This window comes from Aquila chrysaetos, chromosome 3, assembly GCF_900496995.4.
Source record: "Aquila chrysaetos chrysaetos chromosome 3, bAquChr1.4, whole genome shotgun sequence".
NCBI lineage: Eukaryota > Metazoa > Chordata > Aves > Accipitriformes > Accipitridae > Aquila > Aquila chrysaetos.
In genome coordinates this window covers 15,858,491-15,873,017 of record NC_044006.1, presented here as the reverse complement: position 1 = coordinate 15,873,017, position 14,527 = coordinate 15,858,491, and the positions used below count along the sequence as shown (strand labels likewise).

The 14,527-nt window shown below is 43.0% G+C and overlaps 1 protein-coding gene across 1 annotated transcript; it reads left to right on the top strand.

Annotated features, from left to right (window-relative positions):
• The first annotated feature begins 2,531 nt into the window (after window positions 1–2,531).
• EIF2S2 (eukaryotic translation initiation factor 2 subunit beta) lies at window positions 2,532–14,275 on the top strand. The gene is made up of 9 exons (XM_030009517.2): window positions 2,532–2,697; window positions 7,463–7,643; window positions 8,570–8,673; window positions 9,820–9,955; window positions 10,276–10,376; window positions 10,817–10,965; window positions 11,866–11,922; window positions 12,969–13,054; window positions 13,802–14,275. Exons 1-9 carry the CDS (start codon window positions 2,683–2,685, stop codon window positions 13,975–13,977), a joined length of 1,005 nt encoding a protein of 334 aa, XP_029865377.1. The 5' UTR covers window positions 2,532–2,682; the 3' UTR covers window positions 13,978–14,275.
• Window positions 14,276–14,527: the final 252 nt, after the last annotated feature.

Sequence of the window (14,527 nt, the reverse complement as noted above, 5' to 3'; positions counted from 1 at the left end):
ATGGCACCTGACAAGATGCATCCCAGAGTCCTGAGGGAACTGGCTGATGTAGTTGTCAAGCCACTCTCCATGATATTTGGAAAGTCACGGCAGTCAGGTGAAGTCCCTGGTGACTGGAAAAAGGGAAGCATGACACCCATTTTTAAAAAAGGTAGAAAGGAGGACTCTGGGAACTACTGACATGTCAGTCTTACCTCTGCGCCTGGGAATATCATGGAACAGATCCTCCTGGAAGCTATGCTAAGGCACATGTTGGACAGGGAGGTGATTCGAAACAGCCAGCATGGCTTCACCAAGGGCAAGTCCTGCCTGACCAACCTAGTGGTCTTCTGTGATGGAGTGTCTACATCAGTGGACAAGGGAAGAGCTACAGATGTCATCTGTCTGGATTTCTGTAAGGCCTTTGACACGGTCCCCCACAACATCCTTCTCTCTAAATTGGAGAGATGGATTTGATGGGTGAACTGTTTGATGGACGAGGAATTGGTTGGATGGTCTCATCCAGAGGGTAGTGGTCAACAGCTCAATGTCCAGATGGAGATCGGTGACAAGCGGTATCCCTCAGGGGTCCATATTGGGACCAGTACTGTTTAATATCTTCATAAATGACATCGACAGTGGGATTGAGTGCACCCTCAGCAAGTTTGCAGATGATGCCAAGCTGAGTGGTGTGGTTGACACGCCTGGGAGACGGGATGCCATCCAGAGAGACCTGGACTAGCTTGAGAAGTGGGCCCATGTGAACCTCATGAAGTTCAACAAGGCCAAGTGCAAGGTCCTGCACCTGGGTCAGGGCAACCCCTGCTATCAATACAGGCTGCAGGATGAAGGGATTGAGACCAGCCCTGCCAAGAAGGACTTGGGGGTACTGGTGGATGAAAAGCTGTACATGACCCAGCAATGTGTGCTCGCAGCCCAGAAAGCCAACCGTACGCCCAGGCTGTATCAAATGAAGCATGGCCAGCAGGTCGAGGGAGGTGATTCTGCCCCTCTACTCTGCTCTGGTGAGAGCCCACCTGCAGTACTGCATTCAGCTCTGGGGTCCTCAGTACAAGACAGACATGGACCTGCAGGAGTGGGTCCAGAGGAGGGCCACAAAAACGATCAGAGGGATGGAACACCTCTGCTGTGAGGAAAGGCCGAGAGAGTTGGGGTTGTTCAGCCTCGAGAAGAGAAGGCTCTGGGGAGACCTTATCACGGCCTTCCAGTACTTAAAGGGGGCTTATAAGAAAGATGGGGACAAACGTTTTAGCAGGGCCTGTTGTGACAGGACACAGTGTAATGGTTTTAAACTAAAAGAGGGTAGATTCAAACCAGATATAAGGAAGAAACTTTTTACGATGATGGTGGTAAAACCCTGGCACAGGTTGCCCAGAGAGGTGGTAGATGCCCCATCCCCAGAAACATTCAAGGTTAGGTTGGACGGGGCTCTGAGCAACCTGATGTAGTTGAAGATGTCCCTTTAAAGGTCCCTTCCAACCCGAACGATTCTATGATTCCATGATTCTATTGGGGAAATGGAATGAGGAAGAAGGACTAAGGGACTGGAGCATCTGACATATGAGGACAAGCTGAGAGAACCTGGATTGTTAAACCTATAAAAGAGAATGCTCAGGGCGATCTTATCAATGTGTATACACAGGGGGGTAAACAAGACAGAGCCAGACTCTTCTGGGTGACAGGACAAGGGGCAGCAGGCACAGGTTGAAATTCAGGAAATTCTACTTAAACATAGAAATAATGTTTTCATTGTGAAGATGGTGGAACAGGTTGCCCAGAGAGGTTGTGGTGTCCCCACCCTTGGAGATATTCAAAACCCAGCAGAACAAGGTTCTGAGCAACCTGTTCTAGCTGACTCTGCATGAGCAAGCAGGTTGGACCAGGCGCTCTCCAGGAAGTCCTTTCCTACACCAAGGAGTGTACAATCCTGGGGAAGGAAGGTCTGCTTTTTTAATGACAGACAAAACAGTATTGCATTTCTCCCCTACTTTGATCAGAGCAACCACCAAATTCTCTCCCTCCCCTGTGCCTCAGCCCCGTCATTTTCTGGTATGTATTCCTCCTATTTCTTCACGCTTGTGTGCAATAAACCTGGAAAAGAAATGCTACTCTTCCTGGGCCCAATAAACCCCGGCAAGAGGCGCCCTGTGAACACCAAGGACACCTTCAGCGCACACAGCCCTGAGTTCGTGGGGGTCCTGCCGCCGTTCCCCACCCCGCCCCAGCAGCAGCGGTCGCGGCGGCTGCTGCCCGACTCCTCCACAGTCCCTTCCACAGGGGAACGAGCCCGGACAGCCGTGCGAATTGGAGCCGCCTGGGTTAGCTGGGGGACTCCGAGGTGGAGACAGCTGCGCCCGTTACACGCCAATCCGGCTGAGGGCCTCGCTTCCCCGCCGGCGGCGCCGCCCGGCCGCAGCCTCACGACTCCCGCCCGCCGCCCAACGGCGCAGGCGCAGCTCCGGAAACGACAATTCCCGCGAGGCGCCGCGGCGGGGCGCGCATGCGCGCGGCGGCTGCGCAGGCGCGGGGGAGGGCGGTGCTGCGCTGCGGGGGAGGGGAGCGCTGATGCAAGAGGCGAGTGCGGCCGTCGCTGGTAACGGCTGACCGCGTCCCTCAGCGTCCGCCGCTCCGCCCGCCTCCCGCTCCGCACCGTGCCGCTCCGCTTCGTGCCCGGCCGCAGCCATGTCGGGCGACGAGGTGAGACCCGGCGGCTGCCGCCCTCGGGGGGAGCCGGGCTCGAGGCCTGCGCCGCGGCCGGGGCCGCCGCCATGTGGGAGACCGGGCCCGAGGCCTGCGCCGGGCAGCGAGCGCGGCCTCCGCCCCGGGGCAGAGCCGGCGCCTCGGTGCTCGGGCGGGCGGCGGTGCATGGGTCCCGCGGCCCCGCCGGGCGGCACCGGCCGTTGCCCCACTGGCCGCCGTCCCTGAGCAAGGGGGGCCGCGCCCGCCTTTCGGTGCGGTGGGCGGAGGCCGGGCCGAGTCGAGTCGGGGGCTGGCGCCTTCCCCGGGAGCCTTTCCCGGTCTGTGCGCGCTGCGGGGTCCCGCCTGGCCCGCGGCTGTGGTCTGGCTCCGCGTGTCGTGGGAAGGCCTGAAACTCGCCCGGAGCTCCCCGCGTTCTGCCGGCGCCCGCCTCTGGCAGAGGGAGGGCCGGGGAGGAAGGCACATTGCCCCCGCCACCCTTTCTCCATCGTGTTTTGTGCGCTTTTAGCGATACGTAGCGTTTAGTGGGCTTACTTAGCGCTCTCGCTTTCTGGAGCTTTAGGACGCTGTCTTTAACCCGGAGATCTAAATAGCTACATCTCAATAAATGATAACTTTGGGTTTTTCGGATCCGATGGTGTTTGCTTAGGCACACTTGCAGGGAAGTAGATACATCTGCCTCTCAGAATTTTTCGGGTGTTGTAGATGCCATGTGTTACTAACCTCACTGCAGTTGCTCTCACAGGGAAAAGTAAAGCTTTACATGTATGAGGTTATAAGCACCCTGATGGATGACTGTATAGCCTGTGAGAAGCTGCACTGGCTGAATCCATGAGATAGCTGCTTTTGGTCTTGTATCTCATTTGTGGTGGTGTTTAAAATACCCGTGTGGCTTGTTTCATTCTCAACAAAGTGATCACTCTAGCCTTGGAGATAGGCAAGTCATAATTTGTCCTATGTAATAAAGGAAAACTAGTGTAATTACTAACTATTTTAATGGTAGCTGAGACTGACTTATTCAGCTACTTTAACATCTAGAATGAATGTACTGCATTTTTATGCCTAATTATATCTCTGGAAGTGCAGTTCTAATGTCTCAGTTGTATTCTGGTTCCAGAAATTAGCACCCAGGAATCCTTGCATCAGATGCTTTCTGTCTCAGGTCATAGGACCATAGAGTAGTTTATCTGGAGTTTCCTGGTTTGCATGTAGCTTAAGTGTCAGTAAAAGTATTTTTCTTGCATAATGCATTTGTTCTGACAGTGAGATGATATCAGGAATATCTAGTATAGTAAAGTTACATCTCTGGATTGCTTTACATAGCAGACTGACAGAGAATAAAAATGGTAACAGATATCACAGTTGAACTGTCACTGTTAGATCTTCTGTCTAGTGTATGTGTGAGAGTGAGTGAGCGCACATGCCTTCCAGAACTTCTCTATACCTGGTTGTTAGGAGCTAGATAGTTTGTTATTGATGTTAAGTTGGTGATGTTTTTTAAAGCCAATGGTCCTATAAAGTTGAGGAGGGCGAAGATGCATGAAGACAGATTCGCACCTTAAACTGATAGGCGTTACAAAACTTTGTTTTGTTGCATTGGACTGTAGCTTAAAATTTTCAGAGCCGTACAGAAAATGAAACTCCCTGGTGGAAACATCTACTGTCTGAGTGCAGCCCAGAAGTGTGGCACAGCAGAGGCAACTCAGGCCCTATTTGCAAGGGGAAGCAGTCCATTAACATCTGTTTGCTTTGTTAAAAATCCTACTACATATATAATCCTAGGTATCTAAAAGTTCTTCTGGCCCTGTAGTTTTATGAAGATCCAGGAAATGGTATTAGAGAATGCTGTGTTTTGAGCAGCCAGAGGGTTTAGGTGCAAATTGGTCTTAATTTTGTAGTCCATGGTAGACATCAGCTCAGTGTAGTGTAAGGATACCTGAACTAACTTTTATCAGTGCAGAGTGGCTGTGTGCTTTGTAGACATGCCTGTGTTTACTCAGACTAATGAAGTAGGATTTATTTGTGACCTCTGTTAGAATCCCCAGCATTTGCCACTGTCACAGCAGTTTAGAGTAATGTTGGCTACTGTCTTAAGAGTTGTATTTGGACTATGAAGCTTTGATTCTTGATTTTTTTTTTTTTTTTTTTTTTTTTTGCCTGTGTTCTTTTACTTGCTCATTTTCTGTAAGTTGGGATTTTGACTGTGTAGGCATTTGGAATAAGGAGTAGATATATGGAGCTGGATGTGAGAAAGAACTGTGTGGTCTATGGAAGAGAAAACTCCATATGGGAATTTGGCTCTGAGAGCAGAAACAGGGTAGAAATTTATAACCATTTCTACAGAGGAAAAGCAAAGGGGTTGGTGTATTTGGGCTGAGGGCTACAGTCCCTTCAGTAGAGGGCCTGCAACTTCGTAGAGTTTTTCAGTGCTTAAATGGTGTCAATGCCTTGACTAATCAAACATACTGAATAGAGAAAAGGAATGAAGAAATTTCTGAAATGTCTAGCTCAGAAAGGCAAAACACAGAATAGCCTGGTTATCAGGCCAGTTAGTTTATATCATGATTTGTTAAAGCATGGGTGACCTACGTCTCCTGCTTAGTTTTTGTTGAAGCCCTCAATGAACAAAGTATTTCAGGCATAGACCTCCTTCTCGGGTTGTGGAACTCTTGTATTAGTTACCCAAGAGCAGTTAGCATGTTATGACTGGGTCTTAGGTTTGCAGAAGCCTGGCTTGACCTAACTGGATGGAGCGGACCTTCAGAGCAGTGCTCTGTTCAAGGCCAGCTACATAGTTTTAAAGCTGAAAAAACAATCTCCTGTGTCCAGAAGTTGTCCTTGTGTGTTAACTTCAGTTTAGCATGGTACTACTGAGGGCACGTTCTGTCTCTTGTAGACACAAGACATACTTTGTGGTGGTTCAGGATGAAGGCTGTCTTTTTCTTTGCAATGAAAAGAGTGATTTGGGGTAGGTAGGCTGGTTCCTTCTTAGAAATTATTACACCCGATCTAAGCGTGATCTTAAGTTTGCTTAATCACGTGAGAAGATACGGAGTTTTATATAACTCTGAAGAGTATTGCAAAGCTTCTTCATTGAAATTAATCCTGATCTTGAAAATGGTGTTCATGTTCTTGTTCCCAAAGCTGTGGACTCTTGCTGATGCAGGCAGCTTTCCTTCTGTTTCAGCAGACTGTGGAGCTTACAAGAGGAAGCCAGCAGACAGTGTAACCGGTTGTGTGTATTCTTTGATTACTGTGCATTACAAGAGCATGATTCATACATGTGTCTAAGCATTGGAGGGAAGCCCTCTGACAGAACTTTTTTGAAAAATGTTCTAGCACAGCGTGTGTCAACCAAAGACAGGCTTCAGCAGTTTGAAAGCCTCAAGCTTCAGTGTCCCATATATGTGGACACTTGTGATGCTGTGCTTGAAACACCAATATGTGCAGTTTACTGCCTTTCAATAGAGCCTTTATGAAACATGTAAGTTCCAGAAAATTGGAAGACTATCACAAGAATATCACGTGTAGGAGAATGAGAAGTGCGAAGAAAAGACTGCTTCCTGTGGGGAGGGAAACTGCCAAACTTGCAGGGTATATCAAAACCAGAAGTTGGAGAACTGCTCCTTTGGTGAAGTGGTGGTGGTATTTTCATGAGTGGGGGTATTCTTGATGCAGAATTTTAACTATCTGTGAGGACATTCTTCAATTGCTACATAAGAAAAACTGCAGAAAGAGTCTCATTAAGTGTCTAAAATTGTTTGATGTATTAAATATATACTGTGATGTGAAAATATGTAACAAAACTGACCAATAGCTGTGATGTCAAACTTGAATCTTAAGTGAAAAATGTAAGAAACATTCCTGTGTTGGAAAACTGAAGAGCTCGTGTGTTAAATATCTCAGGTCTGCAGATGATGAATAGGTTAAAAGTGAGTCTTGGGGTTAGTACCTTCTTCACAGTCAGACGAGGTAAATTAAGCTTATTTGCTGGCTAAAGAACTCATTAACAGCTTTTAATTACTTGGTCTCTGAGGTTCAGTTTCCCACTGTGCGGGGTGGGAAAGGATGAGACTGTTGCTACTTCATAGTGTTGAGAGCTAATACAGGTCTTGCTGTATCACTGGCCCCTTCTAGGTTTCTCCCTAGTCCAGAGCATTCTTGTCAAGAGACTGTTTGTAAATCTTGATTTTTAATAAATCTGGAAATTAATGTGTCTCACAAATTGGAAGTACAAAGTGTAACTGACATGTAATCAGGCTCTGTGGTATAGGTATGCTTAAACTTTTTTCTGATGCTGAGTGGGTCAGTGATTGCTTTGTATAGTCTTACTTAAAATTTGAGTCCATTATGATAATAAAATGGAGAAGTAGCTGGTAGCTAGTCTGTCAAAGATTCATAGCTTTGATATATTTTCAGCTGAACTAATACATAGATGGCAGGAAACGTGGACTCTCATAGGAAAAGTAGCAGAAGCTCTAAACTGTCAAGCAGTGTTCTAATCTCTGTTTCTTCTCTTGTAATTGGTCACATCAGTTATGCCTTGGGACAAGATCTGTGGTGTTTTTAAAGAAGCCTATGTAATTGCTGGTTTGAGTCAGTTAACTTGTATTACATTGTTACAGATCTAGAAAAAATCCCTAGTTGAGACTGAAGCCAAGGAACAGCTTGCTTAACTGAAGGAATGTCGAGAGAAACTTAAAGGTGTTATAAATGTAAATGGCAGGTGATTATTGTGCTGCTAAGGAACTCTTGACTCTTGCAGATGATTTTCGATCCCACTATGAGCAAGAAGAAGAAGAAAAAGAAGAAGCCCTTTATGCTGGATGAGGAAGGAGGGGATACACAAGCGGAAGAGACTCAGCAATCAGAAACAAAAGAAGTTGAACCAGAGCCAACAGAAGACAAAGATGTTGAAGCAGATGAAGAAGACAGCAGGAAGAAAGGTAAAGTGAATCCATGTAGATAAACTCTCAAAGGTAGTCCTTCTGTATTTTGAGACTACAAGCCCCAAGAATTTGGCATCACAGTGTGTAATGCTGGGGCCCAGGTTTGTTTAGAGGTTTGTGAGTAATACTCTGCTGCTTACTTGGAGGGCATATTTCTTTTCTGCTAGAAATCATGTTCACAGACATCCAGCAAGTTACCAGTGGCTTATGTAAATTCCACTTTTCAGACTCAGAGTCTTTTGTGTGAGACAATGAAAAGAGAATCCCTAAAACAGTTAGCATGAAGTTCTATGTCTTCCACATGCGGTTGTTGCAATAATTACACAATTATGGCTGTTTTTCATTTGAACAATTAAGCAATAGTGTGACAATAGAAATATGGTTAAAAGGGTTTCTAGTTTTTTGACAACTGTGAATGTGATAACTAGAGTGTTCTTTGGAATATTTCAGGAAATAAGCTTGTGATTGTGTATATAACCTTGCTTTTTAAATTGAGGCCAGTGTCATTTCAAGATGACCTGATTCAGGGAATGCTGTTAACTTAAATCCAGTTTGTTGATAAAATTGGCTCCTGCAGTAGACCAAAGAAACGACACATTCCTCCTACAGTTTTCTTTTAATTTTTTTTCAAGCATCCCTACTATAATGACAGAAGTTGCTAGTTTATCTTGTACAGCAGAAAGAGTTAAGCACTTAAATAAGTAAATGCAGTTAGAAGATGCAGAAACTGTAGAATAGTACTGAGGTATTTGGGGGTAGAGGGGAATGACCTCTTTAAAACCTGAAGGATGTCTGTAGGGGCTACAGATCATTGCTTATGTCTTGCTGTAATGTTTTGAAGATTTGGATGTAAATCAGAAACCTTAATGTCTAAACTGTTTCTACAGTTGTTATACTTCTTTTGGCAATCCTTTGTTTTTTAGATGCAACAGATGACCTGGATGATTTAAACTTCTTCAATCAAAAGAAAAAGAAGAAAAAAACAAAAAAGATATTTGATATAGATGAAGCAGAAGAGGGTGTAAAGGTTTGTTTACATAATTAGGCCATATTGTCTATGGCTGAAAACTTTCTTGCTTTCCCTTTCTGGGGATTGGCAGTGCAGGAGTAGTTTTGAGTCTGTCATTGTGTCTTAGTGCAGTTAATAATGAAATTTAAGTTTCACTGTATCTTTCATATATAGTAGGTTCTGCTGAACATGTTGCTCCTGCAGGGCTTTTTGCCCCGAAGTGAAAAAAATCTAACCGATCTGCACAATGAGCAAGTAATTCTGCAATCTGTAGTAAGGGTTGGCTAGCATCAAGGTTAATTGTCTTTTTGGGTGAGAGAAGTAAATGGATGTCAGAAGCCATGCACAGAATAGTCCTCGAAAGGCCAGCCCTTCAAATAAAGGGTATATATCTGCTAAGAAATCTGTTTTTACTCTGGTGTTTTCTTTAGAAATGGTTGGCTACTGTTCTGTGTTCCAGAAGGTGTATGAGATGTTTTTACTCTTCTCAAGTTTTATTCCGAGTCGTGTTTTTGTATCACGTGTCAGTGTAACTGGCAAGCCCAAAGAGCGAGAGGACAGAGAAATGTTACGTTATATGTAAACCTCTTCTTTAGATTCTGCCTTTTGGGGAAGAAAATGTCCCTCTGATCTGCCACAGACAGGCAGAATGCTTGCTCTACATATGCAGAATTGTGATAACAAATTGGGCTGGCTGCAGGTAGCACAACTTTGCCTTACCTTATTGTCTGGCATGTAGGGTGGTTTGTTCCCTTATGCCCTAAAATGGCTGATGCCTTTAGGTAAGTGTAGCGTGACCTTGTTCTTGACCATCCAGAAATTAGACTAGGAGATTTTTGCCTGCATTGATTACCTAGTAGGAAATTAACTATTCCAAAGGAAATAGTATAAACTAAGTTTTCATACAAGACTGCACTCACTGTTAGATGCATGTACATCGTCGTATCTGAGCTTGGCACATAAAAATCTAGCCCTACTTCATGATAGTAGTGCAGCACTCTCTTCAACTTACTTTAGTTCCGTTCTTATCTGTTATGTTTCAGGATTGTGGTGGATATTACTAGTATTCATCTAGTATAGTGTGCTACTAGTATTATTTCTAATGCTGTACAATGGGGATTTGTGTTTAATACTGTAAACTATGGTGTTATTATTTCTTTGCAGGACTTGAAAATTGAGGGAGATGTGCCAGAGGCAGTAGAACCTGAAGATGACCTTGATATCATGCTGGGCAATAAAAAGAAGAAAAAGAAGAATGTGAAGTTTCCAGATGAGGATGAGATAATGGAGAAGGATGAAGGTAAAAGCATAACCTAGCTCAATGAGATGTTGAAAGTGAAATGTAGCCCATGTTGTAGGTGAATAAGTTCTGTTCAAGTGCCTTTTTTGTTTCAAAACTCCTTTTATTACCTTTACCACTACATTTTTTATCAGAAAAATGTTCTCTAAAAGCACTATAAATTTGCTGCAAGTGCTGCTGTCCCTTGTAGGCAGGCAAACAGAAGACCTGTGTTCACATTTCAGTGGAATCTTCTTTGATGCACCTTTTTAGAAATGGTGTAAGCATGAAGTTAAAGAATATTTCTGTTCTTAATGAATCCCAAATAACTTTCTTTACAGCTTTTGAAGATGAAGATAGCAAAAAAGATGATGGAATTTCTTTTAGCCTTCAGTCAGGACCTGCGTGGGCAGGCTCGGAAAGGGACTACACATATGATGAGGTAATGTTCAAAAGACTTAAAAAATTTTTTCCATGTTGAGATACATCAGCAGAATAGGGCCTTATGCTCATCTGTCCTATTTCTAACTTAAAATTAAAGGACTTGTAGTCAGAAGCTCGCGAACAGAAAAATAACAGAAAGCACATCTTTTATCACAGTTAACTTTCATATAGGGCAATATTAGTGATAGTTAAAATACCTCTCCAAATAGACTGAGGTATTGTAGATTATGAAGTAAACCCTTGGGGAAACAGCTTTTTTATTTTGCATTTATCAGAACTTTTTTTTTAAGTGTGTGTTCAAAAGCATATGGGGAAATCCTAATGGGCAAAGATGGTCTAATATTCATTGTGAATGCCGTTTCAAGTTTTTTTAGAAATGAGGTACTTTATTTGAGAAATGCAAGATATTCATATTGATGTGAATCCCTGTTTTTGCAGTTGCTCAATAGAGTATTCAACATCATGCGAGAGAAAAATCCAGATATGGTAGCTGGAGAAAAACGGAAATTTGTCATGAAGCCTCCGCAGGTTGTACGAGTAGGGACCAAGAAAACATCTTTTGTCAACTTTACAGATATCTGCAAATTGTAAGTTTCCTCTTAAGATTTCCCAGGAATAGAGGATGAATGTACTTTTCTGTGCTGTTGGCTGTGTTGAATGCGTGTTTTCTGGCAAAAGACTGTGGCAAACCAGAAGTAAACTGAAAGCTATTTCAATCATACTGTTCATTTCCTCTACCTCTCTCTGTAAGAAGGTATTTATGAAGATGATTTGAGGTAATTTCTTATTTTATACTTAAATTATGAAAATCGTAGGCTTGCTGCATGGGCCTCATGGACTGAAACTAAACCTATTGATTTTGTGAGTTCACTGGCTTCTATAAAGTCTGTAGTTGGGTCACCAGTGATACTTATTTGTAAGTCTTGGGCGGGGAGTGGTGGTGGGGAAAGTGCTTTCTAATTTGAGCTGGCTACACATACTGTTCTCTTGGTAAATGGTATGGAGTTCAGTAATTTTTCTCCAGTGCTTTCTGTCTTAATTATTTCTTGTGAAGGCAGTTCTATTCTTTGTGGGCACTTCTGGGAATGCATATCTGATTTGTTTCATAAGTGTGCCAGAAAACAGTCCTGATGAAATAATACTGAGGATCTGGGTAGTGAATACTAAAGTGAATTTTTAATGGTAGCTAGTAACACTTTTTTTTTTTTTTCAGGGAATGGGAGAATAAGAATGGAAAATCTCAAATAGAAAACTTATTTTCAGTAGTTACTGTAATTGTGAATTTGGTTGGGGGGGGGGCGGTGTTGTGGACTGTTAAGCTTTCTTGTATCCTCAGTCATTGTCTGCCTATGCTCTTTGGTGCAGACCCTCTTGCATTGCCCCCTTTCAAACTTTGTAATCTAAGATTGTTTTAGCCTGACAGTCCTCTATAAATATCAAATTTCTCTGAAGAGGGGAGGTTAAACATATCCTTACTCTATTTTTAGATTACATCGTCAGCCAAAACATCTTCTGGCATTTTTGTTGGCAGAATTGGGTACAAGGTAAGGCTACTGGGCTATGTATGTGCTTATGCATGTAGGAAGCAATGGCAACATAGTTGACATTATCTGATCAAAAATAAAATTCTTGGGTTTAGGTCTGTATATATGTGCTTGAACATCAGGCTTTTCTTCCCTACACTTAGATGCTGTGCTGAGTGATTGAAGAGACACCATCTTAGGGAAGAGGTACAGAGGCAAACTATAAGTCCCAGGGAACAGTTTGGATAAGGGTTTGGATTCCCTATTTGGGGCCTTTCTTAAAGATGCTCTGACAGCAGAGCTGTTTGTCACAATTGGTGAGGATGGCTCTGTGGCTCTTATCAGCTTAAGGCAGATGATAGCTAGGGAAGAGAGAATGCCTGACTGCCTAATTGCAAGTCTTGTGGGCCTGTAGCTGGTTATTCTGTCTAATGCTGCAGTTAAATCCACCTGTCAGCATAAAAACAGTGTTGATTTTATTTGTCTCTTATCAAAGATATCATGCTGTGGTAGTGTACTTTCTGGTTGTCTAATTGTTTCTCTGTTGTAGACTACAATGTTGTTATACCTAGATACAGAGAATCAAGGAATCTAATTGCAAGGTGTGTGTGACAAATGCCCATATGATTGGGCTTCGGCGTCTCCTCAGCTCCAGATGACTTAAACTTAGAAACCATAATGTGTGAAAAAATTCAACTTACTACATCAGAATGGCTAGAAGAGGATCTTATTAGTCATATTGCACCTTACTAGGGAGTTGTCTTGGTCAGTTCTGTGAGATAAGCAGGTGTTAATTCTCAATTCCGTAAAGTTCTTCTGATTGGGTAGCTTAACTATGAGGCTGATCTCTGCTGGAGTTTGCTTTTACTGCAGTGAGTTATGCTTGGGCAAAACTTCCTGTAGGTTTCCAAGTGTCTTCAGAATTTTGCATTTTTTCCCCTCAAAGTAATTCTGGCTTACTCTTATCTTGAAGAATGCATCGTTATCTTGCTTCATGTTCCTGACTTGTTTTAACACTTGACATCTTCTGCAAATCAAATACTGAATTAATTTTTCTTTTAAATTAGTGGCTCAATAGATGGTAACAACCAACTTGTAATCAAAGGAAGATTCCAGCAAAAACAGATAGAAAATGTCTTGAGAAGATATATCAGTAAGTATAACTCCCTTTTCCAATACAGATTTCTCTCAGACCCCTTTTGATGATCAGTGGCCCATGTATGGCCCACATGTGTGTGCATGCTGTGGACGTTCTGTGCTAAGAAGCTACAACTTTGCTGCAGCTTTATAATGGAATAATGCAAGTTCTGCCATGGTGTAATAAGCATATAAGTCGTACTCTGTCCTGGCACTAAAACATACCAAGGAAAACAGTAAGAGCATTTGAGGAATTGCTTGTTTTCATCTGACTTTTCATTTCTTGGCTTTGATGAGGACTGTGGAAAATAACAGTAATTGTTAATTTTAAAGTCTGTTGTATGTGTTAATTAAAAAGTACAGCGTGCGTGCTGCTGGTCAAAGGACTCACAGGTAATATGTAACAAAAAAATACTGCTTTAGTGCTGTCTCTGTACAGGAGTTGCTGACATCTGGGAATGCTGTTTCAGCAGAGGAAGTTACAAAATGCCAGTGGGAAGTCTTAAGTGGTTGTTACTATTTTTAAAACAACAGTGTCTGTGCATAATGTACCATATGAAACCTGGTCTTTATTAACCTGGGAACTAGGGGTAATTTTTAGGTTGCTTCAATCTCTGTGGTTTTCACAGTAAGCCACTTCGAAGTTAGTAGATGCATTTGAACAGCCTTTCAAGACAACTGTTAAACTAAAGGCTGAAGAAGTGGTGCCTTGTCTGCTGATAGTGCATTATCTTTTAACTGTAACTTAATTCCTTTTCTGCAGAGGAGTATGTCACCTGTCATACGTGTCGGTCACCAGACACAATCCTACAGAAGGACACCAGATTATATTTCTTGCAGTGTGAGACCTGCCACTCTCGCTGCTCCGTCGCCAGCATCAAAACTGGTTTCCAGGCTGTCACAGGCAAGAGAGCACAGCTCCGTGCCAAAGCTAACTAGTTTGCTAATCAACACTGGATTTTGCAAAGTGTTCTGGGGAGATATGACTGGACAGGTTTACAATCGGAATGGATTTACCATTGTATTAAAACAAGATTGTAAAAACGACAAGAAATTTGTCTTTTGATTGATTGGTCTGTGAAATCCTTGCAAGATGCAGATCCTCAAGCTGTTCACATACATTTGCTCATTGAATATATTTTACCAACTGTAAGGAACGTGATGGGAAAGGAGGTGCTTTTTAATCCATTCAGACTTCTGTAAAACACGAGATAAATTAAAGATACTATAACAGTGAGTGTCTTCGATTTGGATTTTTCCTTCAGTTTCCTCTTTTTAAACAGCTCTTGGGAATGGTTGGTGTGTTGTTCTGCAGATCATGTCACTGAACTATGTCCAAGACCCAGAATAAAGTTTTAAGATAAAGGTTATTTTGCTTTTTACATAACAAGCTTATTTTTAGTTAGGCTATCATTAAACAGAGAAACCAGTCACAAAAAGTCACAGGGATGATACACCAACATGAGAACTGCTCATGCTTTTATAGCCA